The 25,564-nt window shown below is 40.4% G+C and overlaps 2 protein-coding genes across 4 annotated transcripts in view; both read left to right on the top strand.

Annotated features, from left to right (window-relative positions):
- LOC137035830 (NACHT, LRR and PYD domains-containing protein 3-like) overlaps nucleotides 1–13,973 on the top strand; it is a 29,199-nt gene extending 15,226 nt beyond the window's left edge. For 2 of the 3 annotated variants that reach the window (XM_067409530.1, XM_067409529.1), the window contains 5 exons: nucleotides 702–875; nucleotides 1,791–1,964; nucleotides 2,670–2,840; nucleotides 10,626–10,787; nucleotides 13,291–13,973. In XM_067409530.1, coding sequence (XP_067265631.1) covers nucleotides 702–875; nucleotides 1,791–1,964; nucleotides 2,670–2,840; nucleotides 10,626–10,787; nucleotides 13,291–13,312 — 703 coding nt within the window. In that variant the 3' untranslated portion in view covers nucleotides 13,313–13,973. Of the gene's footprint in view, nucleotides 1–701; nucleotides 876–1,790; nucleotides 1,965–2,669; nucleotides 2,841–10,625; nucleotides 10,788–13,290 lie in introns of those variants that run through there. The other variant, XR_010897120.1, reaches the window with a different exon arrangement.
- An 11,275-nt stretch (nucleotides 13,974–25,248) lies between these two features.
- Nucleotides 25,249–25,564, top strand: part of sacs2 (sacsin molecular chaperone 2) — a 36,103-nt gene continuing 35,787 nt past the window's right edge. Inside the window, exon 1 of the mRNA XM_067410493.1 lies at nucleotides 25,249–25,311. The gene's annotated coding sequence lies outside the window, so the exon portion shown is untranslated. The remainder of the gene's footprint in view (nucleotides 25,312–25,564) is intronic.

The following is a 25,564-nucleotide window of genomic DNA, read 5'->3' as shown; positions in this document are numbered from 1 at the left end:
CAATTTGTCTCTGAGAAACTCCTTTCTGATATTGCTCCACTATTTTTCACTGCAGCATTGGAGGAATTGGTGATTCTCTGAACTTCTTGACTTCTGAGAGACACTGCCCCTCTGAGAGGCTCTTTTTATACCCAATCATGTTGCCAATTAACGTAATAAGTTGCAAATTGGTCCTGCAGCTGTTCCTTATATGTACATTTAACTTTTCCGGCCTCTTATTGCTACCTGTCCCAACTTTTTTGGAATGTGTAGCTCTCATGAAATCCAAAATGATCCAATATATGGCATGGCATTTCAAAATGTCTCACTTTCAACATTTGATGTGTTATCTATATTCTATTGTGAATAAAATATAAGTTTATGAGATTTGTAAATTATTGCATTCCCTTTTTATTCACAATTTGTACAGTGTCCCTACTTTTTTGGAATCAGGTTTGTAATAAAAAGTAACTAAGCAACGCAATTAGTTACTTTTTAAGGGAGTAAAATAGTATTGTAATGCATTACTTTTCAAAATAACTTTCCCCAACACTGGTGACACTCAGCTCCAGCCAAAGCTCAAAAGCACATTTGAGTTTAACAGTTGATCATGTGATGCACTAAATATTCTAATCACTCTTGTGTGATCGTATGTGTCGAAGGGTTACAAAAATATATATGGGCCAATGAGAGACTGAAGAGTGTGTCATTGTTCTCTACAGGTTGAGTGAGTGTGGTGTCACAGATGAGGGTAATGCTGCTCTGGCTTCAGCACTGAGATCAAACCCCTCACACCTAAGACAACTGAATCTGTCATTTAATAAAATAGGAGACTCAGGAGTGAAGCTGCTCTCTGCTGGACTGGAGAATTGTAATTGTAAACTGGAGATGCTGGGGTAAGATCATACGGGACTCTCACATGAAACAGTCACTGTGAATTTTGTATTTTCAGGAATTCATAAAGAAACATCAAAACTGAAAGAAATGCTAGGAAAACAAACTATTATTACATTAATTACAATCAAAACTATTGAAACAACATGAACAAATCACAATTCGTCAACTTAATATCATGTATTTTCATTTGATGTAAGAGAATTAAAATTTTTCTGATTGAACACGTGAACTGCTCCTCATTAAGGTGATACTGCAGTTCTGATAGTCACACTTAAAAACACTTTTATTCACATTCCACATTTATTACTCTTTACTTTAAACACACTCAGTCTAAGCATGGTCAGGATTAAGGCAGTCCATTTTTTTTTAATTGTAGGAGAAAACTGGATAATTTAGAGATGTTTTTCCTGGTTTAAAATCTACATTGTGTCAATGTCACAGATTGATGTGGTGAAACACTATAGTACATCAATGGCACATTGGTGTCATATTTTTTACTTAGACTGCAAGTTATCCTATGCGAAGACATTTTTCTTAATTATTCATGATAGCACATGGTGCTTTCCTATGACAGATGCTTCCAACAGATCACATAATAGTTTGGGGAGGCGTTCACGGGTCACAAATAATTGTCCATGGTGTAAGAGTTCTAGGGTGTTGCATAGACTCTGGCGGCCTACAGTTGGTTGGCTATCAACTATCGACACAATGAAATTGTTTGTGTGTAGCAAGCATTTTTCTTGAGGAGAGCTACGAGAATTTCTATACTCTATGTCACTATCCATCTTTAATGTCAGTGTCCTAAAAGTAACCAGATTTGTGATCTACGTAACGTAATGGTTTATTGGTTTCTATTTGATAATGAAGTCTCTGTTGATCTGAGGGAGTGAAGAGTGTGTCATTGTTCTCTGCAGGTTGGGTCAATGTGGTATCGCAGATGAAGGTTGTGCTGCTCTGGCTTCAGCTCTGAGATCAAACCCCTCACATCTGAGAGAACTGAAACTGTCATATAATAATATAGGAGATTCAGGAGTGAAGCTGCTATCTACAGGACTGGACAATCCTCAATGTAAACTGGAGAGTCTAGCGTAAGATCATACATGACACACATGAAACTGAGTCACTGTGAATTTTATAATTTAATTTATTCATGAAATGACATCAAAATAGAATAGGGGAATCACACTTATTCCATGCATTACAATAAAACAGTTGGAAGTCAACATGATTACTGCAATGGTGTACGGTCCATATAAGCTGTGAATGCTCTGCATACCCAAGCCATTCTTTTGCGCCTTCGCTCTGTTGTTATGTATTGTCATCATTCTCCCACGTTCTCATTGGTTTGTTTGCCTATGGGGGATTTCATACTCTGGAAAAGCTGTGAGCGGATTGCTGCCAGATCTCGATCAAACGAAAATCATATTGCATTTAAGACAAAACTAACTAGACTAAATCAAGTGAAAAAGTCATAATTGAAACTGTTTTCATAGTATTTCATTTTCTCCGCAGAGAATTTTTTTTTAGCGAAAACTTAAAAACTGTTAATGACAAACAAACACCAAGTAAACCTACTGTAACTATACAAAGCTGTTAATCGATAGTCTATGGCTATGCATTTGTTAAATTCATCAATTTGCATTATTTCAACTTATTTTTAAAGAATACTTATATTTTTAAAAAAGTGTTACCAAACCCAATTACACTGAACATGGTTATTTGTGCTTATTTTAATAATGAGGTCCCTGTGTTTGATCTGGGAGAGTCAAGAGAGTGTGATTTGTTCTCTACAGGTTGGCTGATTGTGGTGTCACAGATGAAGGTTGTGCTGCTCTGGCTTCAGCCCTGAGATCAAACCCCAAACACCCGAGACTAATGGATCTGTCTCAGAATAAACTAGGAGACTCAGGAGTGAAGCTGCTCTCTGCTGTACTGGAGAATCACTGTAATCTGGAGGAACTGTGGTATGATTAATATGTAGATAAATATCCTTTGGAGTAAATGGTGTGCAGTTCACCTGAATCAAGGCTGTCACAACATCAGATTTTTCTCTACATGATTTTCATGGCCAACATAATTCAAGATATCAATATTGTGGGGAAAAAAATGGTTATGAGACTATTTAATCTTTAATTCATTTATTTATTTGATGTTGTGGTGATGTGGCTGATGTGAACTGATGTGGCTTCTTATCACAGACACAGAAGTATTATTATCTTATAGTATTCTCTACAGTGATAAAGGCTATGTTGATTGGCATTACATTATAAATACAGGCCACATTATCCTTATGAAAACATATGGCTTGAAGAACACAGATAAACCATATACTGTTCCAACGGTGTGTTAATTCTCTTCATGTTTAATCAGTAAGAATGCCTCTATCTATATTTTATTCAGCTGCAGTATTACCTTCCACACTGGTGAGCTGTAACTTTCTTGAAATATGGGTTTAATGTCTCTAGAAACCAGTGATAAGGTGCAATACTGCCACCTACTGTGCACTGGGATGTCAACCAGATACTGGCGCTAGATTATATTACGCTGGTACGGGGTGAAATTGCATTCCATGGGGCACCACAATAAGACTGAAATGGCACTTTACTATTAGTGATTAAAGGGGCATTTAAGGGCTTTTAAGATTTAAAAGCCCCCCTGCATATGTGTGCAAAAACATAATAATCCCCATAAATTCCAAGAAATAAATTATTGCAATATGAAGGAAACAGTTACGAATAAAATATCGAATTAAAGGCATAGGATGTAAGTTTCTCTGCTAGATCCACTTTTTCAAAACATTAACAAAGGCGTAGCTTGATGATGTTCACTTCTTCACTTCTACATAAGTAATATCATAAATAACCTGCTTTGTCTTCTCTGTCGACGTGTTGTCAGTGTCCTCTTTGCTCCACAATGTATTTTTCACTCTGTGTGGCATGACGGCGCCATGCCTTGTCAGACAAAGCAACAGTAACTAAGGTGGGTGGGTCTTTGCGAAGGGTCAATTACAACAGCAAAGGGTGAAAAAACAATATAATATTTAAAATGATATTTTAATAAAAAAAAAAAATCGTACATATTGTGCCTTTAACTGACTTTGAATGAACTCTCAACAAAGTAACATGAGCAGAATGCTGGTGAAATGGCACTGTTTTGTTCCAGGGCGTGTATAAGAGGAAATGTCTCTTTTTGTGTATGTGCTCTGCTCTTTCTCTCTTCTCTATCTCCAACCTGCCAAAGACTAACAGGTGGAGTTCAATTAATTGATAATCCTGCTGATGACTGAACTATCCTGATTGGACCACTAGGAATTGTTTGGAGTTAAAAGGCAGAGTTGAGATGTTTAGAGTGTGGCAAATTGGAGCAAGAGTCCCTTCTGTGATTTTGTTGGTGTCTTGTGGTTACTTTGTTGCTGTAGTAAAATGTTGAAGTAAAGAGCTTTAGTCCTCTTGTAAGAGGAGCTATTAAACTCAAACCTGTAATTTTGTATAATTTTTTTTTTCTTTTTCTTTTGGAAGCCGCAGGGAAGTGGTTGCCATTTCATTTGCTTACATTTTTCCTTATGTTTATGGTTAGACAGTGAGATCCAGAGACAGTTCCCAAAGTGGGGGTCGCGGAGTGGGGGGCGGGGGGTCGCGAGATGATTTCCAGAAACTTTATTTATTTTTTTATTTTTTATATATTTTTTATATGTTCAAAAAGGTTGTAATGATGTGAGTATACATTTACTGGAAACTGAAAATAAAACTTTGTTTGCTCCGATTAATTACGACAGTTAAGTGACGGCGTCAATCACAGTCTACAACACAACAACATGCGCTAGCTAGATGCACATTTGGTGTTTTGCTAAACAGCGATCGGTCTATTTTGAGATATAAACTTGATCAAAAATGAAACGGTGGTTATTATCATCAAAAGAAAAAGAGAAGGGAGCAGAGATGACTGCTGATGAGATAGCGGGATCAGCGAAAAATGCAGAGGGCAGAGAAGAGGATGAGCTGCCAGGACTACCCTCCACCTCTTGAAGGGCAGCCCGCCAAACCCATGCCCCGCAAACGGACCATCCCTCCTCGAAAGCCAGAAAATACAGAGAGGAATACATAAACTATCGTTTCACGTGCATTGTTATAAATCAGGTACAACACCCTCAATGCGTTGTGTGCTCCAAAGTCCTCGCACATGACAGTCTGAAGCCCGTGAAAAAGCAAAGACATCTGAACACCAAACACCCCAGCCTCACAGATAAACCCAGTGACTTTTTCCGCAGAAAGGAGAAAGAGTTACAGGGACAAAAGAAATTCCTTATTAAACAAACAACTATCCCCACCAAAGCTCAGAGGGCTTCATATGAGGTTGCATATTTAATTGCACAGACCAAAAAGCCACACACCATTGGAGAAACTTTAACCAAACCAGCAGCAATATTTATGAGTCGCGTCATGCATGGAGATAAACTGGCCGCTGAGCTGGAACAAGTGTCGCTCTCTGATGGGACTGTATCCCGCCGCATTACAGAAATGGCTCAGGATATAAAGTGTCAACTGATTGACAGAGTGAAGAAAAGTGGGAGGTATGCCTTACAACTGGACGAATCCACAGACGTGTCCAGCACCGCTCAAATCCTTGTATTTGTCAGATATATTTTTGAGGGGAAACTAAATGAGGAAATGTTATTTTGTATGCAACTGGAGGGATCATGCACGGGCGAGGACATTTTCAATAAACTGGACAGCAAACTTAAAGATAAAGGACCATCTTGGGGCGAGTGAATATCAGTGTGCACAGACGGAGCTGGGGCAATGCTGGGAAAAAAGAAAGGACTAAAGGCACGAGTCCTCCAAGTTGCACCTCACCTCAATTTCATGCACTGCATCATACACAGAAAAGTCCTCGCTTGCAAAACCCTGAATGCAGAGTTTAAACATGTTCTTGACACTGCTGTGAAGATCGTTAATTACATAAAAACACGTCCACTGAACACACGACTGTTTTCCACTCTCTGTAATGAAATGGGATCAGAGCACAAAGGCCTGCTCCTGCACACAGAAGTCAGGTGGCTGTCACAAGGAAATGTGCTGAGACGCCTGTACGAGCTGCGGGATGAGGTGCGCATTTTCCTCACAGACCAAAGATCCCCACTTGCTGAGCATCTGTCTGATCCTGACTGGGTGACAAGACTGGCATATTTGTCATGTATTTTTGAAAAACTCAACGGACTTAATGTGTCCCTGCAAGGTTTAAACACAAACATCTTTTACCTTAATGATAAAGTGCAGGCATTTGCAAGAAAGCTGGTGCGTTGGAGAGAGAGAGTGGAAATGGGACGCATAGACATGTTTTCTGAACGTGAAGAATTCATGGAGGAAAATGCACTCAGTGTTAACAGCATCAAGGCGTCTATTACTGCTCACCTTCAGTCCCTTTTGGATCACTTTCATAAGTATTTCCCTGAAGGAGACGCTCCCGACCAATATGACTGGATAAGTTCACCATTCAGTGTAACCACGGCAAATCATCTGGCCTCAGATATGGAAGATGCGCTGATAGAACTTTCAACCGATCGAACTCTGAGGACGGCATTTGACGGCAAGACGCTGGATGAGTTCTGGGTTTCTGTTGCGCTGGAATATCCACAGTTGTTGAAAGCCGCGTTGGATGTACTCATGCCATTTGGCTCAACGTATTTATGCGAAAAGACATTCTCCGCGCTGACTTACATTAAGAATAAACAAAGGTCATGGCTTAACGTGGAAGACGATCTGCGGGTGGCGATCTCCAAAATTGAACCTAGAGTGGACCTGCTTTGCTCCATGCACAGTTTTTTCTGAATACAAAGTTATAATTGTTCCAAGGCGCCAGCCAACGCTGTACGCGTGTTTGAGTCTTAAGTTTTCATCCACCAGGCAAAAATCGTTAGTTCACAATCAGAAAGCATTTGTATATCTCTCCTTAGGCACATGGCACAAGATTTGAGGTATCTTTTATGTGTGTAGGACAAACTTACCTTAGAAAAAATTTCCGAAAGTTCTTACAATAATATTGTTCCTCTGTGTCATTATCGTTATAGCAGTAGTGTGGATTTGGAGTGGGGGTATGGGTCGCGGGTCGTTAGCAGTCTAATATTGGGGGTCGCGGTCTGAAAAGTTTGGGAACCCCTGAGATAGTGGATGGTTCTTAATTATTTATTTATTCATTTATTATTTTTTTAATTTTCTTTTGTTAGTTTATATAGATCATTTTTTGGGAGTAAATTTTATGTTTGTTATGTTGGCTTTGACCCCTCTAGAAGTTCTGTTTGCTTCTTTTTGTTAATTTCATCTTACTTTACATTGATAATGCGGTTATGTGCCAGTCAGCAGAGAGGAATGCTTTCTCCTTTTTCCACCATTTTTCATTATTGCTCCTTTCTACCCCTAAACTGGGAAGGGATGTAATAGCACAATCAATCACTATTGTGCAGATACCCGTTTCATCATATAATGTGTAAATATAATCACAGAGAAAGAGTCATTCATTAGAGATTTATGAAATTAATGCTGAGTGAAAATAAAATAAATATAACTTAACACTAATCATGGAATCTAAGCCCCCCGTACTGCCTCATCCATTTACTGGAGCTATGAAACTGATAAACAGAACTATGTGCTCTTTAATGAACTTAAATGTGCATTGAATTAGGAGCATTTGATACACGAGAAGACAATGATAACTGAATCTTAATTGTGTATCTGCAGGAAAGACATGATCAAGGCCTGATGCTAGACTTGAGCTCCACTTGCCACATTAATGCTCTGTTGATAAGTCTGGATGAAACCCTCAAGCCTTTCTTTTAGCTCATTTGAAGTATCACCTCGTAAATATACTGGTGCAAACCATAACTTTGCAAAAAGGAAATGCAATGGTTGTGTAATGTGTTGGAGCAAACCGACTATCAGATGCAGTAAGAAAAGGGGGTAACACTTTAGAATACTGATCCTTCATTAATGAATAACTACACAGGAACAAATGCATAATGAATTATTAACACTCTAGTAACTAATATTAACTAACAAGAAACTCTGATTAATGAATTAAGTAATAGTGCTCAGCTGAAGGTGGTAGTTCACTATTAGCTAATCAGTAACTACTGTTTTTTTCATACCTCCCAGAGAACTACTAAGAACTACTATATACATCAACGCCACTTTCACTAAGGGTACCCTTAACCTTATAACTAAGGGTTTTCTTAACTTAAGGGCTTTCATGCAACCGGGCCTTGGTGTCTAAGTATCTGTATAGCATATTCAGTGGGTAAAAGAATAAATGATTACAGAGGAATCAGAGTTTATTCATTTTTAAATCTATTTTTCTTACTGTTCATCTCACCTTATCATCACACTGTTAGTTTCAATGTGATGAGAAAATGCTTGTTGATCAGGGGTGCATTTCCCAATAACATTGCCTCACGCTTCGAAGACTTTAAAGGTGTACCTTAACAAAAGGTATACCTTTTTCTAGGCATGTTCCCCGAATTTTACCTTAGGAGGTTGCTTAAAGGCACAATATGTAGGATTTTTGGATTAAAATATCCAAAAACAACTAGAACAGTGTTATGTATTTTGTTGACTTCTGTATGTACATTATCCCAAATGTTTCCCAGAATGTTTAAATCCAGAGAAATAAGACATTTTTAATCAGGACACGGGCTGTGTCCATGCGTCGCCTATCAATGACATCATACCCATGTTACCCTCAGTTTATTTTGTAGAAACCATGGAAACAACAGAGACGCTTTAATATCTTGCATGTTTTATTAGATAAGGGAACAACTGTTTTGATACATTTATAAACAAAAAAAATAATTATTGTTATATAGCTCAACATGTTTAGTCTTATTGTTTAAATCTCGTTTTCTTGATTTTCTGCGAGTACTATGCTTTTACCATGCCTCAGAGAAAAACACTATTTTGTCAAGTAGCTAACATAACATAATCAGATGCAGCTTTATTTTTAGCAGTAATACAGAAATTTTTCCATCATACAATATCAACACAAGCCATCCAGCATTTATTAATATGATATTGTAAAACTGATCTATCTTACTGCAGTGTGCAACAAGTGTCTCACAGCAGCCGCCGAGCAAATGCACAGAGTAACGTAATAACATCATGTTCAACACACTCAGATGTATCTAATATGATAAAGAGATCAGTGTTACCTAATACGCTTGACCAGAAGAAGCGGAAGCGGTGCCGGCAACTGTGGTATAATAAAAGTTCAGCTGCTGTCGAGACGTGTGTCGTGCTTGTCTCTCATTAGCAATCACTCCTGCGGCCTCGTTCAGCTCCCACAGTATTCGGCCCTGCTCTGCTTCATACTAAAATAATGTTAATAATCTCATCCATGATTTCTGCCCGAGTCCCGGTGACCTCTAGCAGTAAAAATTTACATATTGTAGCTTTAAGGTAAACCTTCTTATGTGCAACGTTATTAGGCGCTGTCCATATGGTGGTAGTGCTGAATTATGGGATCTTATGGGATCTTATAAAAATAATCCAAATTGCAAACTAAATCAATATTCTTCTTTATCTATATTCTTTGGGCTCTATATTCTAGCCGAGCCCCCAGCATGATTTTAAGGCGACCATTATTTTAGAACATTATTTTAGAATGTATTAAGGAGACACGTCATGCAGACACACTATGACAGATATGATGCCTATATCGTGTTTGTTTTGTTTTTCCTCCTTTATTCAAAATATTCACAAACTTGTTAACTATATCATGAATTATATGATATATTCAGATTGTCAAATATGTAGTGAATGTGTTTTGTCGCACAAAAAGTTTGCACCGCAATTCCGAGCAGGCAAAGTTTTCCCCGAAATACATAAAAGTGGCCGGTGAACTGGGAGAAGAATAGAGTAAATTTTAATATTTCATACACAATATTCACAGTGTATCGAATATGAAAAAAAGTACATGAAATTATATAATTGAAAGGATTATTATTGCAGCTACCACAGAAATCAGTGTATGGAATTTGAATGTAACAAACTATAAATGTTGACATGACAAGCGCTGATCGTGTCCCTCTCTGGTTCAGCGTCAAAGCAAGTTTGAATTTAGCAGTGACACACTGAACATTTTAATCACACTGGTGTGATCATATGTGTCAAAGGGTTAAAATCATTCCTCTTTCAGGGGTGGAGGGGGGACAAATTGAAACTGAGGGGGCACAAATCAGATCTGAGAGGGCAATGCCCCGTTTTGCCCCCTTGTGGAGCCTGGCCTGAGTCGGACCAACAAGATCTAAAAGCTGCTGAATTTGCTGCCATGGAAGGTTTTTTTTTTTTTTTTTTTTTTTCTTAGGAATTGTAGCCAGGGGACTAAAGTTTTTATGGATGAAATATTGCCCATACACTCAATGTCTTTTATTTAGCACAACTATTCACTGTATTGCTAGCTGCCATAGTTTGACCAAACTCCCCACCACAATAATTCCTTTTAAATAGACTCCTAGGCCATTACTGCCTAATGGTTTAAGTGAACCATCAGTGATAACTAACAGTGATGGTATAGCTAAGAGTGGTCCAGACCAACCAATACGAGTGAATGATTTACAGAAGGTATACTACTTTCAGGGAAACATGTATTAACGTTAAAGTACAGCTTAAAGTATAACTTAAGAATGACATATAGTTAAGAAGGCTTTGGGAAATCCAGCCCTGATCCAGAAAGATTGAAGACTGCATCATTGTTCTCTACAGGTTGATGGATTGTGGTGTCACAGAAGAAGGTTGTGCTACTCTGGCTACAGCTCTGAGATCAGACTCCTCACACCTGAGAGTACTGAATCTGTCTGAGAATGAACTAGGAGAGTCAGGAGAGAAGCTGCTCTCTGATGTGGAGTATAAACTGGAGATAATAATGTAAGAATAGTTATAATTTTTCAGCATATTTTCATTGTTCAAATGGCTGTTTACTCAGTAGAAATAAAAGGAAATTGTACCAGGTTTAGTAACACCATGTGTGTGTGAATATTTTATCTGAGATCATCAGATAATGAGACTTAAATTCATCTTTAATTTCTTTAGGCCTCTGAACTTTAATATGGGTTTAATTCTGCACATAGTGTTGTGACTGATTGTGAAAATAATATTAATTTTATTTTCAGCTTTTACCCTTTAACTGTTTCTATGTGTATGACAATCTGAGATTTGGGTTGTTTGTTTTATTAAATTTGCAGTGGAGTGTAATGATAATTTCTGCTGGTTCTGTAACAGCTGTCTGTTCTGTGAAAATGACCTTTCATGTCCTTTTGATTTTGAAAAGATTTTATTTGAGAATGAAGTGATAGCTTATCTAGTTAGTAGGGGTGTAAGGGATCGCAGTTGATCTGTGATCCATACAAACCAGGCCCCACGGTTCAGAACACATTTGATTTGCAGATTAACTGCATTTAGCCATTATGTAGTGAACGTTTATTATTTGCATGTGTTTGTAAGCCTTACCGTTTTTAAACAATTCAAATGCAAGAAGAGGCAAATTTCGCAATCACACGTTTTCTGTGTGCACAAACTACCAAAGCACACTCGCTCACAGAGGCACCTTTCAGATGGCGTACGAACACATAATCGAGTTCTGTTTCCCGACTCCTTGAGCTTGAACAGACACATACACACAAAATTATCTCAAAATCCCTGTCTCAACAAGTATTCTTGTATACAGTCGGTTATAGTCTTAAGTGAACCTAAACAGTTGAAATAACTTGAGGAAGAAATTGGATGTTTCATCATATTGGTTCCATGCATTCGGTCGTGCATTCGTACATTGGTTCCGTGCATTTAGCAGCCAAAAAATAACTATGTCATTAATTGTCAAACAACAAAACAACTTTAACAATGATTAATCTATATTTAATTTATACAGTGAACACTATGCATGCAGTGTAATTATAATTATATATATTATTACATTTCTGTACATGAATACTACTGTCAGCCCAAACTTTTATAGTTTTAACTGTTTTATAGTGTTTATCTCTGTTTTAATTTGTGTATTCTTATTTTTACTGTCTGTTCACTTGTTTTTAATGATGTTTGAACTTTTTTATTTAGAAGTTTTTGCTGTGGTATCAAAGTACTAAATTGTTTTTAAGTTAAATGTTAAGTTAAGTTACATTTGTCTTAAAGGGGTCATGAACTGCGTTGTTTTATTGTTTTATAATGTTTGAAGCAGTGATCTTTTCGTTTCAATTTTGGCACGCTAACGAATGCTTTCATCATAACTAACAGTGCAAATGCATAACTAAGAGATTCGCTGAATAAAATGGGAGTTTTGCCGCAAGTCCAGAACTCAGTCACTGTAAACTTGCGTTGTTGTTTGACAGCTCCAGCTCGCACTGTTTGATTGACAGCTCCAGCGATTGTAAAGCATTGTTTGATCACTTTCTTTATATAATTTAATCCCAGTTTAAATAACAGATTATTTTCATCCTACTAAGAGAAACAACATGAAGCTGACCACTTAGTCACTTGTTTGATTTACTGTCTAGACAAAGAACATCTGACTCTACATGATTCATATATCACATCAGGCATTAGAATTAACACAGTTACTTACATGTTGTTGCATTACTGTCAAGTCCATATCATAAAAGTCTGTTTGCAAAGCCTGTGCCAAAATGTGATTTCCAGCATTAGGATCCTTTGAAAGGTAATGTTATATTTAGTCCTGTATTGCTATTCTCTCCTCGTCATCTCACTAACATGCCATTAGGCAGGGTTAACGTTGCAATGATGAAGTAGGCGTTGATTTCTTCTGTGGAGGTGGCATTTCACCTATCTATGGTACATTCCAGGATCGGTCGTTCAATGGGCCTGGTATCAGTAAAAGCTTTTATTGGACTAACAAGGACGTTTTCAATTCTGAAAATTACAGGATATTCTTATAGTACGATGACCTCTTATTTATCAAAAGCTTAAGGAAAAATTGATTTGTCAGTTAATGACATTTTTAAAACCCTCATTTTTAGTTGTATTTTATTTATTTGTTTATTGCTGATCCAAAAAATTATCAGATCCATGTCTCAGAAACCATCATATGATCCAAACCGTGAGTTTTGTGATCCGTTACACCAGGGGTCACCATTCCTGCTCCTGAAGGGCCGGTGTCTCTGCAGAGTTTAGCTTCAACCCTAATCATACACACCTGAACCAGCTAATTAAGGTCCTGCTAAGCATACTAGAAACTTCCAGGAAGGTGTGCTGATGCAAGTTGGAGCTAAACTCTGCAGGACACCGGCCCTCCAGGAACAAGTTTGGGGACCCCTGCGTTACACCATTACTAGATAGTGCTAAGTTTTCTTAAGAAAAGATGTGACAAAAGTAATATCTCATACTGCATATGTGACTTTTTTGTATTTTATTTTAGGACTAGTATTACATTCTTATAGTCTGATCCTCGATGAACATCTGATAATGAATAAGGATCCACTGCAGAGACTCACAGTCAACAGAATCAACAGAGACTGAAGATAGAGTGACTTCACTGTTATAAATAAAGACTTCATTTAGATTTCAACGATCCTCTGACAGACATGATGAGATGGCAGTATAACACCTATATTTCAGAGCAGCAAATTACAGTTTTTCATTTATAGATTAACCATTTTATTTGTATAAAAGTACAGTATAAATTCAAAAATGTTGGAATTTTGTTACAGAGAAAATAAAGAGCTTGAATATGTTTGTGTTTGTGTTGTACCAGCAGAAGGAGACAAAGACTAATGAAAAATTTATTTTTCATTATTATGAAAACAAACAAAACAACAACAACAACAAAAAACAGTTCAAGCTCAAATGAAGAGAACATCTTGTGAAACAGACTGAGATTGAATACATCTTAAAATGCACTCAGATTTGAACAATGTGCAGTGAGACAAAGCCATAATGCTGTGATTACATGTTCAATCTGATTTATTGATATTTGCTTGTTCTGTAACCACTACCCCTTCTAGGTTTAAGTTACACATCTGAGTAGAATCGGGAAAAGCTTGTACTATTTTTGTTATGTTTTTCAATAATGGTCATAAAAGCCACAGACCAATAAATGAAGTAAAATACCATTGTATTGTTTATATGAATTATTGTCCATTTCGAAACCCAACATAAAAGAATATTTACAGTGCATGACACAACAAAAATAAAATATCCAAGGGAGTTATCAAAAACGATCAAGAAACCAAAAATAGATACATGTGTCAGTGAGTTCAGCTTTTGTGCCAATCAACACAGTAATGAAGGTTGAAAAAAATGAACAAACTTAGCTGATGATGATGATGATGATGACGACGACGATAGTGCAGTGATTCTGCCATTCCCCACTTTGGAGGTAGGGAAGGGTTCCGAGCCCCACCTGTCCCCAATCACCCCAGCAAAATGGTAATAAGCTTTAAGTTTAAATGTTAACATTTATTTTATTAACATCACATTTTAAAAACACAATATCAAATAACAGCCTTAAAACTTTCAAATAGAGAAAATAAACGTGCAATTATATTATCCCTGTTGAAAAAAAAAAACAGCATATGCTGGTAAGGTAGGTTTTGAAGCTGGTATGCTGGTCCTATGCTGGTCCTAAGCTGGTCCAGGACCAGCAAAACCTACCAAAACCTTCAAAATCTACCTTAACCAGCATATGCTGTTTTTTTTTCAGCAGGGATCACATCACTTTGCATGAAAAGACTTTTAATGCATCTGTTATTTTAGAACGTTTCCCCTTATTGTTTTATGGCAATGCTTCATGCTTGTCATGTCACACACCGCAGCCACTATAACACTGTATGACAGATGGATCGCTATTATTTTGTTTCTTCCTTTTTATTCAAAATATTCACAGATTTGCTTACCATTTTATCAACTATCTGATATTCCGATTCCAAATATGTGTAAGTGAGTGTGTTTTGTCATTTAAAACCCTTTATAAATGATCTTGATCTGTAATGCAAGACGGGTGCCGCCATCTTTGTTTGCGCAGCAGGTCAGAGGGTCCTGTCAGTCAGATTTACAGCATGTGAGAAAAATATATCTGGGAGAAAAATAGAGTAAACCGTTACTTATCTGATATGAATAAAATACGTTGGCAAATTCTATTTGAATTGATTGTTATTGCTGCTTCCATAGGCAGCCGTGTGTATTTTTACTAGAACTTATTTATTTTTTAGTATATTTAAATGTCTGAAACCTAAAATAAACATTATGTTGTTGGAAACACTGCATAGTTGTGATAAATGACAAGTGGTGAGCGCGTCCGTCTCTGGCTCAGTGCTAGCCAAGGTACGAAAGCAGTGTTTGAATCTGGCAGTTAAGTGATGTCTCTGAATTCTCTAAATCCCACATATGGGTGTCATGATCCTGGTTTTTCCCCTCTTTCTCTGTCTCCCTCTTGTGGTCACACACTCTCACGCACACACTTCCACTTCTCCGCTCATTATCTCTTTCAGCTGGTTCCCCTTTCATTCCCTTCTCCTCACCTGTCCCTGTTTCCCTCTTGATTTTCTCTGCTTCTTATTTCCTCTTCCTAGCCCTGTCTTATTGTCGGATTATTCAATGACCTCTCGTGAGAAACACCAGCACTTGTTGTCTTGTTCCTTCCAAAGTTACTATTTCTACTGTGAGAGATAAGTCTGTGTATTACCCAGCTGTGCCTGTTTGCAGAGTACCTGTTCTACGCTCGCCCTTGGCTGTATTCCCTGGCTGCTGTCCTCATGGTTTTCTACCGGCTGTATGCATTTCGGGGTCCCTGCCTCTGTCCTTGGAGAGCTTAAGACAGATTTCCTTTGTTCCAGTCGTTCTGGCAGTTTTTTGTTCTGGCTCTGTTTAATGCCAGTGTTTTGTGTTTAATCTGATAACCCTGTGAGGACCATTTACGTTTTTCATTAAAGACTGTTTATTTCTTCTACCCCTGGTCTTCCATCATCCCCATCTAACAGAATAATCCGACCAGAGATGCGCCTTGCGCCAGGGAAAAAGGTCAGTCACTGATTTTTCTGTTGAATTCCGAACCCTGGCCACAACAAGTGGATGGAACGAGCCGGCACTCATCGCTTGTTTTCTCGAGGGCCTGAATTCTGAAATTAAAGATGAGGTCCTGGTCCAAGAGGTTCCTGACACTTTCGATTCCCTAGTCAAGTTAGCTCTCCGCATCGAGATACGCTTTGAGATGCGACGAAGGGCTCGCAGAAGGGAGGTTTCGCTACGTCCCGCCTCCTCGGCGACCCAGCCACCACTATCATCCGTTGCTGAGCCCGAGCCGATGCAGCTTGGAGGGCTTCGTATATCCACACAGGAACGCCAACGCAGGATTATAAATCGCCTTTGCATGTACTGTGCTGCCGCTGATCATTTTGTCTCTAGGTGCCCAGTAAAAGCCAGCGCTCGTCAGTAGGCGGAGGGTTGCTGGCGAGCGCTACATCATGGGTCTCTCCGCCTAAGTCCAGTACCTCCCTTCCTGTACACCTCCGCTGGCCGGGATCGTCAGTTTCCTGTTCTGCCTTACTTGATTCGGGGGCGGAAGGTAACTTCATTGACGAGACTTGGGCTTTGGAACAAGGTATTCCTCTCTTAGATTTACAAGATTCCACCCCCCTATTCGCCCTAGATGGCAGTTCCCTTCCTAGGGTACAGAGAAGGACCTCTCCATTGACTCTTACAGTTTCAGGAAATCATAGAGAGACTATTTCTTTTTTAATTTTTCATTCCCCTTTTTCTCCAGTGGTTTTAGGCCATCCGTGGTTAGTTCTCCATAACCCCCAGATTAACTGGGCGGAGGGCTCTATTCTCTCTTGGAAAGTGTCTTGTCATGTTGATTGTCTGTCTTCTGCTGTGTCCCCTGTCTTGTCCGTAACTGTTTTTCAGGAAGAGCCGGGTGATTTGTCTGGGGTTCCGGAGGAGTATCACGATTTGCGGGAGGTCTTCAGCCGTTCCCAGGCCACTTCTCTCCCCCCCCATCGCCCGTATGACTGTAGTATTGATCTTCTCCCAGGTACAACGCCCCCTCGGGGAAGACTATACTCGTTATCCGCTCCCGAACGGGAGGCGCTCGAGAGTTACCTTTCTGATTCGCTCAACGCCGGTACCATCGTTCCCTCCTCGTCTCCAGCGGGGGCCGTTTTTTTCTTTGTTAAAAAGAAAGACGGCTCTCTGCGTCCCTGCATTGATTATCGGGGTTTAAATGATATCACTGTCAAGAATCGTTATCCTTTGCCACTGATGTCATCTGCCTTCGAAGTCTTGCAGGGAGCTAAGTTTTTCACAAAGCTCGATTTACGCAACGCCTATCACCTAGTGCGCATCAAGGAGGGGGATGAATGGAAGACCGCGTTTAACACGCCCCTTGGGCACTTTGAATACCGGGTTCTTCCGTTCGGATTGGTCAACGCCCCCGCGGTCTTTCAAGCCTTAATCAATGACGTCTTATGGGACATGCTCAATGTCTTTGTGTTCGTCTACCTCGACGACATTTTGATCTTCTCACCGTCACTCCAGGTGCACGTTCAACATGTTCGTCGTGTCCTCCAGCGTCTTCTGGAGAATCGACTTTATGTAAAGGCCGAGAAATGCTCTTTCCACGCTTCCTCAGTTACGTTTCTAGGTTCAGTCATCTCGGGAGAGGGGATCGGTATGGACCCGGCTAAGGTCCAGGCGGTCACTGATTGGCCTGTGCCCGAATCTCGCCTCGCACTTCAACGTTTTCTCGGGTTTGCAAATTTTTATCGTCGTTTTATACGAGGTTTTAGCCAAGTAGCCGCTCCCCTTACGGCTCTGACCTCAGTCAAGTCCCAGTTTAGGTGGTCAGAATCTGCGCAGACAGCGTTTGACGTTCTCAAGTCTCTTTTTACTACCGCGCCTATCCTTCTTACTCCTGACTTCACTAAACAGTTTATAGTCGAGGTCAATGCCTCTGAAGTGGGAGTCGGGGCTGTTCTTTCCCAGCGGTCCGCCGCTGACGGACAGATACACCCCTGCGCTTTTTTCTCTCACCGTCTTTCTCCTGCTGAGCGCAATTACGACGTGGGCAACCGCGAACTGCTCGCCATCCGTCTAGCGTTAGGCGAGTGGCGACAGTGGCTTGAGGGAGCTCCCGTACCTTTTATTGTCTGGACTGATCACCGAAACCTAGAGTATATCCGCAAGGCCAAGAGACTAAACGCGCGCCAAGCCCGCTGGGCTCTATTCTTTACAAAGAACGTTAAGCCTGATCTCATCTTTTTGACTCCTCTTCTTCTTCCGAGCCCGAGGAGATTATTCCCCTGAGTCATATTGTTGGCACGACCGTCTGGGGAATAGAGAAGCTGGTGAAGCGTTCTCTTTCTCGAGTCATAGTTCCGCGCAACTGTCCTAAGGGGCTTCTTTTTGTCCCTGTATCCGCGCGTCGCGCTGTCCTTCAATGGGGACACACCTCTAAATTGACTGCCCATCCCGGCGTCCGGGGCACCCTCGCTTTTATCCGTCAGCGCTTTTGGTGGTCTTCTTTAGAACGAGACGTGCGACGGTTTATTGCCTCCTGCGATACGTGCGCACAGACTAAGGCTAGCAATTCCCCTCCGGCCGGTCTACTTCATCCGTTACCGGTTCCTACACGACCGTGGTCTCACCTAGCTCTCGACTTTATCACCGGACTTCCTCTCTCGGAGGGTAACACCGTTATTTTGACCGTGGTAGATCGTTTTTCTAAGTCGGCCCATTTTGTTCCACTCGCTAAGCTCCCCTCTGCCAAGGAGACCGCCCAGATCATGGTTGATCATGTTTTTAAGCTACATGGTTTACCGACTGATATTGTGTCTGATAGAGGCCCTCAATTTTCCTCTCAATTCTGGAGGGAGTTTTGTCGCCTCATTGGGTCATCCGATAGCCTTTCGTCTGGGTTTCATCCCCAAACGAATGGACAAGCAGAACGGACTAATCAGATTGTCGCCCGTATGCTGCGCAGTCTCACTCATCAGAATCCTGTGTCCTGGTCACAGCAATTATCCTGGGCCGAATACGCCCATAATTCGCTTCCCTCCTCTGCTACCGGTCTTTCGCCCTTCCATTGCTGTCTCGGCTATCAACCTCCGTTATTTGAGTCCCAAGACTCTGAATCTAATGTTCCGTCTGTGCAAGCTTTTATTAGCCGTTGGAAACGCACCTGGAGGAAAGTGCGATCCGCTCTCTGTCGAGCTAGAAGACGCATGACAGTTTCGGCTAATAGGCGCAGAATTAGAAGTCCTCGCTACGTTTGCGGCCAAAAAGTGTGGTTATCCACTTCAAACTTACCTCTCCAGTCTGAATCACGTAAGTTGTCTCCCCGCTTTGTTGGACCATTCCGCATTGTAAAGGTCATAAATCCTGTCACAGTAAAGCTCCTCCTTCTGCCTAATTTACACCGGGTTCATCCCGTGTTTCATGTCTCTTGCATCAAACCAGTCATCCGTCCTCCTTCTCGCCCGGTCCGCGTCCCTAGTCTTGTCGATGATACCCCTATCTACAGGGTTCGCCGGATTCTCGACATGCGCCGTCGGGGACGCGGCTGTCAGTATCTTGTCGATTAGGAGGGGTATGGTCCTGAGGAGAGAAGCTGGGTTCCCTCCCGGGACGTCCTGGATCCTTCACTCATCGATGATCTCCTCCGGTCTCGCCAGTCGGCCTCAGGAGCGCCAGGAGGCGCTCGTTGAGTGAGGGGTACTGTCATGATCCTGGTTTTTCCCCTCTTTCTCTGTCTCCCTCTTGTGGTCACACACTCTCACGCACACACTTCCACTTCTCCGCTCATTATCTCTTTCAGCTGGTTCCCCTTTCATTCCCTTCTCCTCACCTGTCCCTGTTTCCCTCTTGATTTTCTTTGCTTCTTATTTCCTCTTCCTAGCCCTGTCTTATTGTCGGATTATTCAATGACCTTCCCATGGGACCACAGGAGGATCCGACAGGCCAATCTGCATAGTTAGCGAGACCGCAGACCCCCCTGATGGTTGACATGAGACCACCGACATGTTGTCCGTGTGGACCAACACGTGGTGGCCCCTCGGACCTGATCTGTGGGATAATCTGTTTGAGTGTTAGCATCTTGAACTTGAGCTTTTGCATGGATCGATTTAGCACACGTAAATCTATAATAGGACGCAGTCCTCCATCCTTCTTTGGAACAATTAAGTATCAGTTGTAAAACCCTGACAGCTTGCTGGGAGGAGAACCCCTTCTATAGCTCCTTTTTACAAGAGCATCATAACCTCCTGTTCCATTACCAGAGACTGCTCGGGGGCCACCACCGTGGGAAGGACCCCATTGAACTGGGGTGGGCGAGACCCGAATTTGTAACCCTTTTCTATTGTGAGCAGCACCCATTTTGAGATATTTGGGAGAAGTTTCCATTCTGCCAGAAAATGTACTAAGGGAGCAGGTCTCTCGAGACTGGCTTCTGGTGTTTTTCAAGCACACTTGACTTGGCGCCCTGAAATGGCAAACCGGCAAGGATCAGCCAAGTGATGACCGACCCTCCGAGAAGACCGCTGCGCCCTGAAGCACACTGGGTGGCAGGGTTAGCAGAACAGCCCCCTGAGGGCACAGAGGAGGGGCGGATACCATATAGTGTGGTAAAGAACCCTCTTTGGAAGGGGGCTACCCTCGAATGTCCCACGCCACTGGCGTCAGGACCTCTTTGAAGCCTTCTTGGTGATGATAACAGTCCGCAGTTTTGTCTTACCTCACAAAGACTTCAGCTGTGTCCCCAAGCTTTCTGCGGGGAGCAAGGGTGGCGACACTTTTTTTTTTTTTGGATGAACGGTCAGACCAGTGCCCTGAAACAGCGAGCCGGCAGGGAACAACTGAACGGACCACTCTATGACCCTCCTCTTCTTGGAGGATCACTGGAAACTGCTGCGCCCTGTAGCACACGAGGTGGCAGGGTTAGCAGACCAGTCTCTTTTCCTTTAAATTCCTCAGAATTTAATGTATTCAATATTTCATTTAATCCTCAAATTAAATGCAGCCCAAAACAAACAGTCAAAAATATATTATAATACAAAAAGAATTATAGCTCGTAATAGTTTGCAAGGTATTATAGGGAAAGACAGAAAGGGAAACTCCCGTCTGCTCAGTTGCCTCCAAATATATATAAACACATTATATACAATATATACTACGTGCACGTAATCTATGCGCAGCCTCGGCAAACGCAAGATCCAAGCAGTTTTTTAACGCCTTGCGTTAGACTTTTATTCCCACGAGAATAAAGCCAACAGGAGTGGAGCTAAAAACTTCCACTAGTGCATTTCTTTCTTTACACCTCGGGACATTTTTATGATTGAACCCTGTCAGCTGCTTACTTTATTTTTGAACTGACGTGCATGCTCCACTCCCTAAATCCAGAAAGATTTTTTATTTAATTTTGCAATTAAATCGAGAAAATAATCAGACAAGTATATCACGGTCTGAATACTTCAAATAAACAATAGTCATGGCTTTCAAACACAACTGAATCGTTTTTGATGTTGGAATAATAAACGTGTGATTTTGGAACACGATATGTGTGTGAGGTGGCGAGTCCTCAGATCGATATCACAATATCCACCTCCTCAGAGCAGGGCATGTGAAATACTGGTTCCTCAACCCTGGGGACGAAACCGCAGAGTGTGCTTCCACCTGGGAAACGGCATTGAACCTGGCAAGTAAGGGCAGAGAAAGGGCGGCGCCCGTCTCTAACCTCTCTGACAGATCCACTTTACACAGTGTCCTGAGAGTTCTCTCTCGAGAGCTAGCTGGGCATGCTCAACTCCCATTCAACTGCTGTTTTTCGCCATAATACGTGTCTTTTTTATATAAAAATATATGGATTGGTGTGAGATACCTCAGATGAAGAGATCGTGACGTGTTTGTGTAATAAGACAAACAACACCAAATAAGACACAAGATAACACAGAGCGCTTGCTGAAGACAACAGAAGCTAGTGTTCTTTGTTCTGGGTATGCTTTATTGTTTCCTGGTCTGTGATGTCACCTGCCTCTGATGTCTCGTCTCATCATTGGATAGATACAAAAGTGCTTCACAATGCAATCACGCAGAAGGTTCCCATAATGTCATATGACGTAGCGTTGACAGTTCCCATGAAAGGGAACAAATGCTTGCATCGTAACTAACGGTGCAAACGTGATGTAACTAAGAGATTCGTTGAAAAAAACGGGGTGGCAGGGTTAGCAGAACAGCCCCCTGAGGGCACAGAGGAGGGGCGGATACCATATAGTGTGTTAAAGAACCCTCTTCGGAAGGGGCTACCCTCGAACGCCCCACGCCACTGGCGTCAGGACCTCTTTGAAAAAAAAAAATTATTTAAGATCCTGCCCAATATTGTCCTAGAAACAATGTTCATATTGAAGGCTATAAAAACAACCATGAATGTAACTGTGTAGTATATGCTATACATTATGTGCAAAAAAGGGGTCAAATCACATTAGGCTTAAGATACATTCTAAAATTGTACCTTTACAATCTAAAAACAAAATGTTTTTTTGAAGCAAAAATTAAATACACTAAACTAAAAATGAAAATAAATAAAAACAAAAGAACAGACTATTATTATTATTTTGATTACCCTAGAATAGTCACTTTACACAGTTACTGCTATCGTACAAATACACTTAGTTGTAGGTTCGAAATTCTACATATGACATAATTATGTTCGTCAACAAAAACAAATTTTCAACAAGCAAAATGTATTTTACTCAGATTGAACTCCGTCCGTTCGGCGCGCGGCGGCGCTCGTCCACGGAAGTTTGAGCTTGCTGAAGGCTCGTCCACGCCTGACTGCAAAATGGAAATATTTTCTCGACTTTCTAACTTTTACAGATGGTGAATATGTCTGTGAAATGTAAATTATGCACTGAGGAAATTATTAAATGTCACTTAAGCTTAAAAAATGATTAATAGAGCTATGTTTGTTTCCACCAATCGCTGCACAAGTTAAGGTTACGTATGATGACGAAAGCACGTTAGTGCGAGCCGTCCCGGAACCCATAGAGATTGCATTGCAGTGCCTGCAGTTCGAAAAAAAAGTTCTTTGAATGGGAGTCTACGGGAGCAGTCGGGGCAAATCTCCGCCAGACTGAAATGCCCAAAAAGAGGCGGTACTCCACAGAGCGTGACTCGACGCTGATTGGACTATATCCAGAGGCAGAACAAACAGCCTAGCAGTGACAGCTAGCCTAACTCTGTGGTTGAATCCGTCCCTTTCTCACTTTGGTGGTGCGTCGCCCTATTGCCCTAATGAAGAAACCGCCCCTGTTTGTTATATATAAATATATGGATTGGTGTGAGATACTCTTGTCCTCAGATGAAGAGATCGCGACTTGTTTATGTAATAAGACAAACAACACCAAATAAGACACAAGATACAAGACAACATAAGCTAGCGTTCTTTGTTCTGGGAATGCTTTATTGTTTCCTAGTCCGTGATGTCACCTGCCTCTGATGTCTCGTCTCATCATTGGTTAGATACAAAAGTGCTTCACGACGCAATCACGCAGAAGGTTCCCATAATGTCATATGACGTAGCGTTGACAGTTCCCATGAAAGGGAACAAATGCTTGCATCGTAACTAACGGTGCAAACGTGATGTAACTAAGAGATTCGTTGAAAAAAACGGGAGTTTTGGCGCAAATCCAGAACTCAGTCACTGATAAACTCACACTGATTGACAGCTCCAGCAATTGTAAAGGGAAAGTTCTTTGATTGCTTTCTATATATAATTTACTATAGTAAATTTACTAACTTGGTGATCATGCACATTTGCTGTAATTCTGTATAATAGTTAAGTTTTCCCAAATCATAAGTTTATTATGTCTTTAATCGGCTGCTGTGCCAGACTGTGTGATGATGCAATTTTTTGTAATGATAACTTGCGTTTTATTACTTTTTGTTTAATTGATAACTCTCATGCTCACTCTGGTGTTTGCTTGTTGCATAAGTATTACAGAAGAGGACACAGTTAGCTAGGCTGATTTTAGGCTGAGTTTAGTTTGCTACTGAGTATTAGATGTTTGTTTATAAACAACATATTAAACAATCATAACTATGGGAACTTTGCAAAGAGTCTGCTATAAGAGAACAGACGTAGGCTTCAAAATAATTTAAAATAAAATGGTTTAGTGTTGCTTTTATAAATTGAGCATGCATTATAATATTACAGATACACTAATTTCCCTAGTTAATTTGTGTTAGGCCCATCTGTAAGATTATGCAGCAGATTTATTTATTTATCAGTTTGTTTTGTGTTACAGTATGTGTCAAGTAGCAGAAAAGTGCCTACAAGTGTTATGTCTTAAAGGTGCTAAAGAGGATCTTTTCGTCGACTGAGAAACCAAAGTCTGTTACTGAGTTTTTTAAATGAGCGCATGCGTAAGAACAACCCCCCTCCTTTGAAAGGAATGCCTCCCAAAACTCGTGAATACTCGTATTGGAACATGAGTGTTTAGCACCGGCATTCGCTCTATCGTGTTAGTGGATTCATTATGTCGAACTCACCGCAGGTAACTCATAATCTGCAGTTGTTACTCCTGTCTCCGGACAAAAACATTGCATTCGGCGCCTGTGGAGTGTGGAAAGTTACTGGAGCGTGTAGCCACACTCGTCTCTCACAAGGAACGTCACGGCAGTGATTGACAAGCCAGAGGGCCAATCGTATACGCGATGATTGCGTAAACGATTGGATGATGTTTTTAAGGCCCTACCTCGTGCACAGATGATGTATATTAATATTATTCCTTTCAGTGCACCTAATAAATAGTCTTTTATCAGTTAGTAAAGCAAGTAATATTGCAAAAATGTATAAAACAAAACATCCTCTTTAGCACCTTTAACTGCTCATTATCACACTACAATAAAACATTACTTGTCAAATAAATAAATGAGCCTGAAATCATTTTGGTTCATGTGTAGAGATTACAGTGACATATACCAGTAAAAAAAAATTACTTCCAATAATCCTGAAAATGGGTAAAAGACAGAAGAAAGTCATATTTGGAACAACATGGCTGTGAGTAAATTATGATGACAGAATTTTAATTTTTAGGTGAGCTATCCTTTTAACTAAAAGCACAGCCGACACTTTTCCAGAGCAAAGTTTGTTGCAGACGTACGTAACCCTTTTCAAGTTTGTATTTGGTTTGCAACAGGTAATTTTAGTGTATGATTCAGCTATTTTGAAACTTACACTCCTAATGAATGAGTCTTCATTGAACTATGAGTGAAGGAGGAGTGTAAGTTTCGTTTTGGCTAAACAGGATCCTTCTAGTGAACAGAAACCTAGAAAATCAGTGGGTTTATCAGTCTCATTCTGATCGCTGATTTCACTCTGCGTTCGAGAGGAGAAGCATCAGGACCACATAAAAAAAACACTGAAGATAGGAGATAACCGCATATAGAAGTAGGTACTTCTAGTTTTTGAAATGTTACTAATATAAAACAATACTAACCCCAATGCAACATAAATTATTTGTATTATACAATTATATATGTAGCATAAAAATCGCATTTTGATTTTTAGCTATTTAACACTAAACTGAATAATCTATTTCACTTAGGCTAGAAACAGACGATTGTTCTTATTTTGTCTTCTGGAAAGCACGTCTTTACAAAATACCTTTAAAAAGAAAAGAAAATCAATATAGCTAAATATA

The sequence above is a fragment of the Chanodichthys erythropterus genome, chromosome 14 (assembly GCF_024489055.1).
Source record: "Chanodichthys erythropterus isolate Z2021 chromosome 14, ASM2448905v1, whole genome shotgun sequence".
Classification (NCBI taxonomy): domain Eukaryota; kingdom Metazoa; phylum Chordata; class Actinopteri; order Cypriniformes; family Xenocyprididae; genus Chanodichthys; species Chanodichthys erythropterus.
Note: the sequence above shows the minus strand (reverse complement) of the source record. Positions and strands in the feature narration are given on the sequence as shown.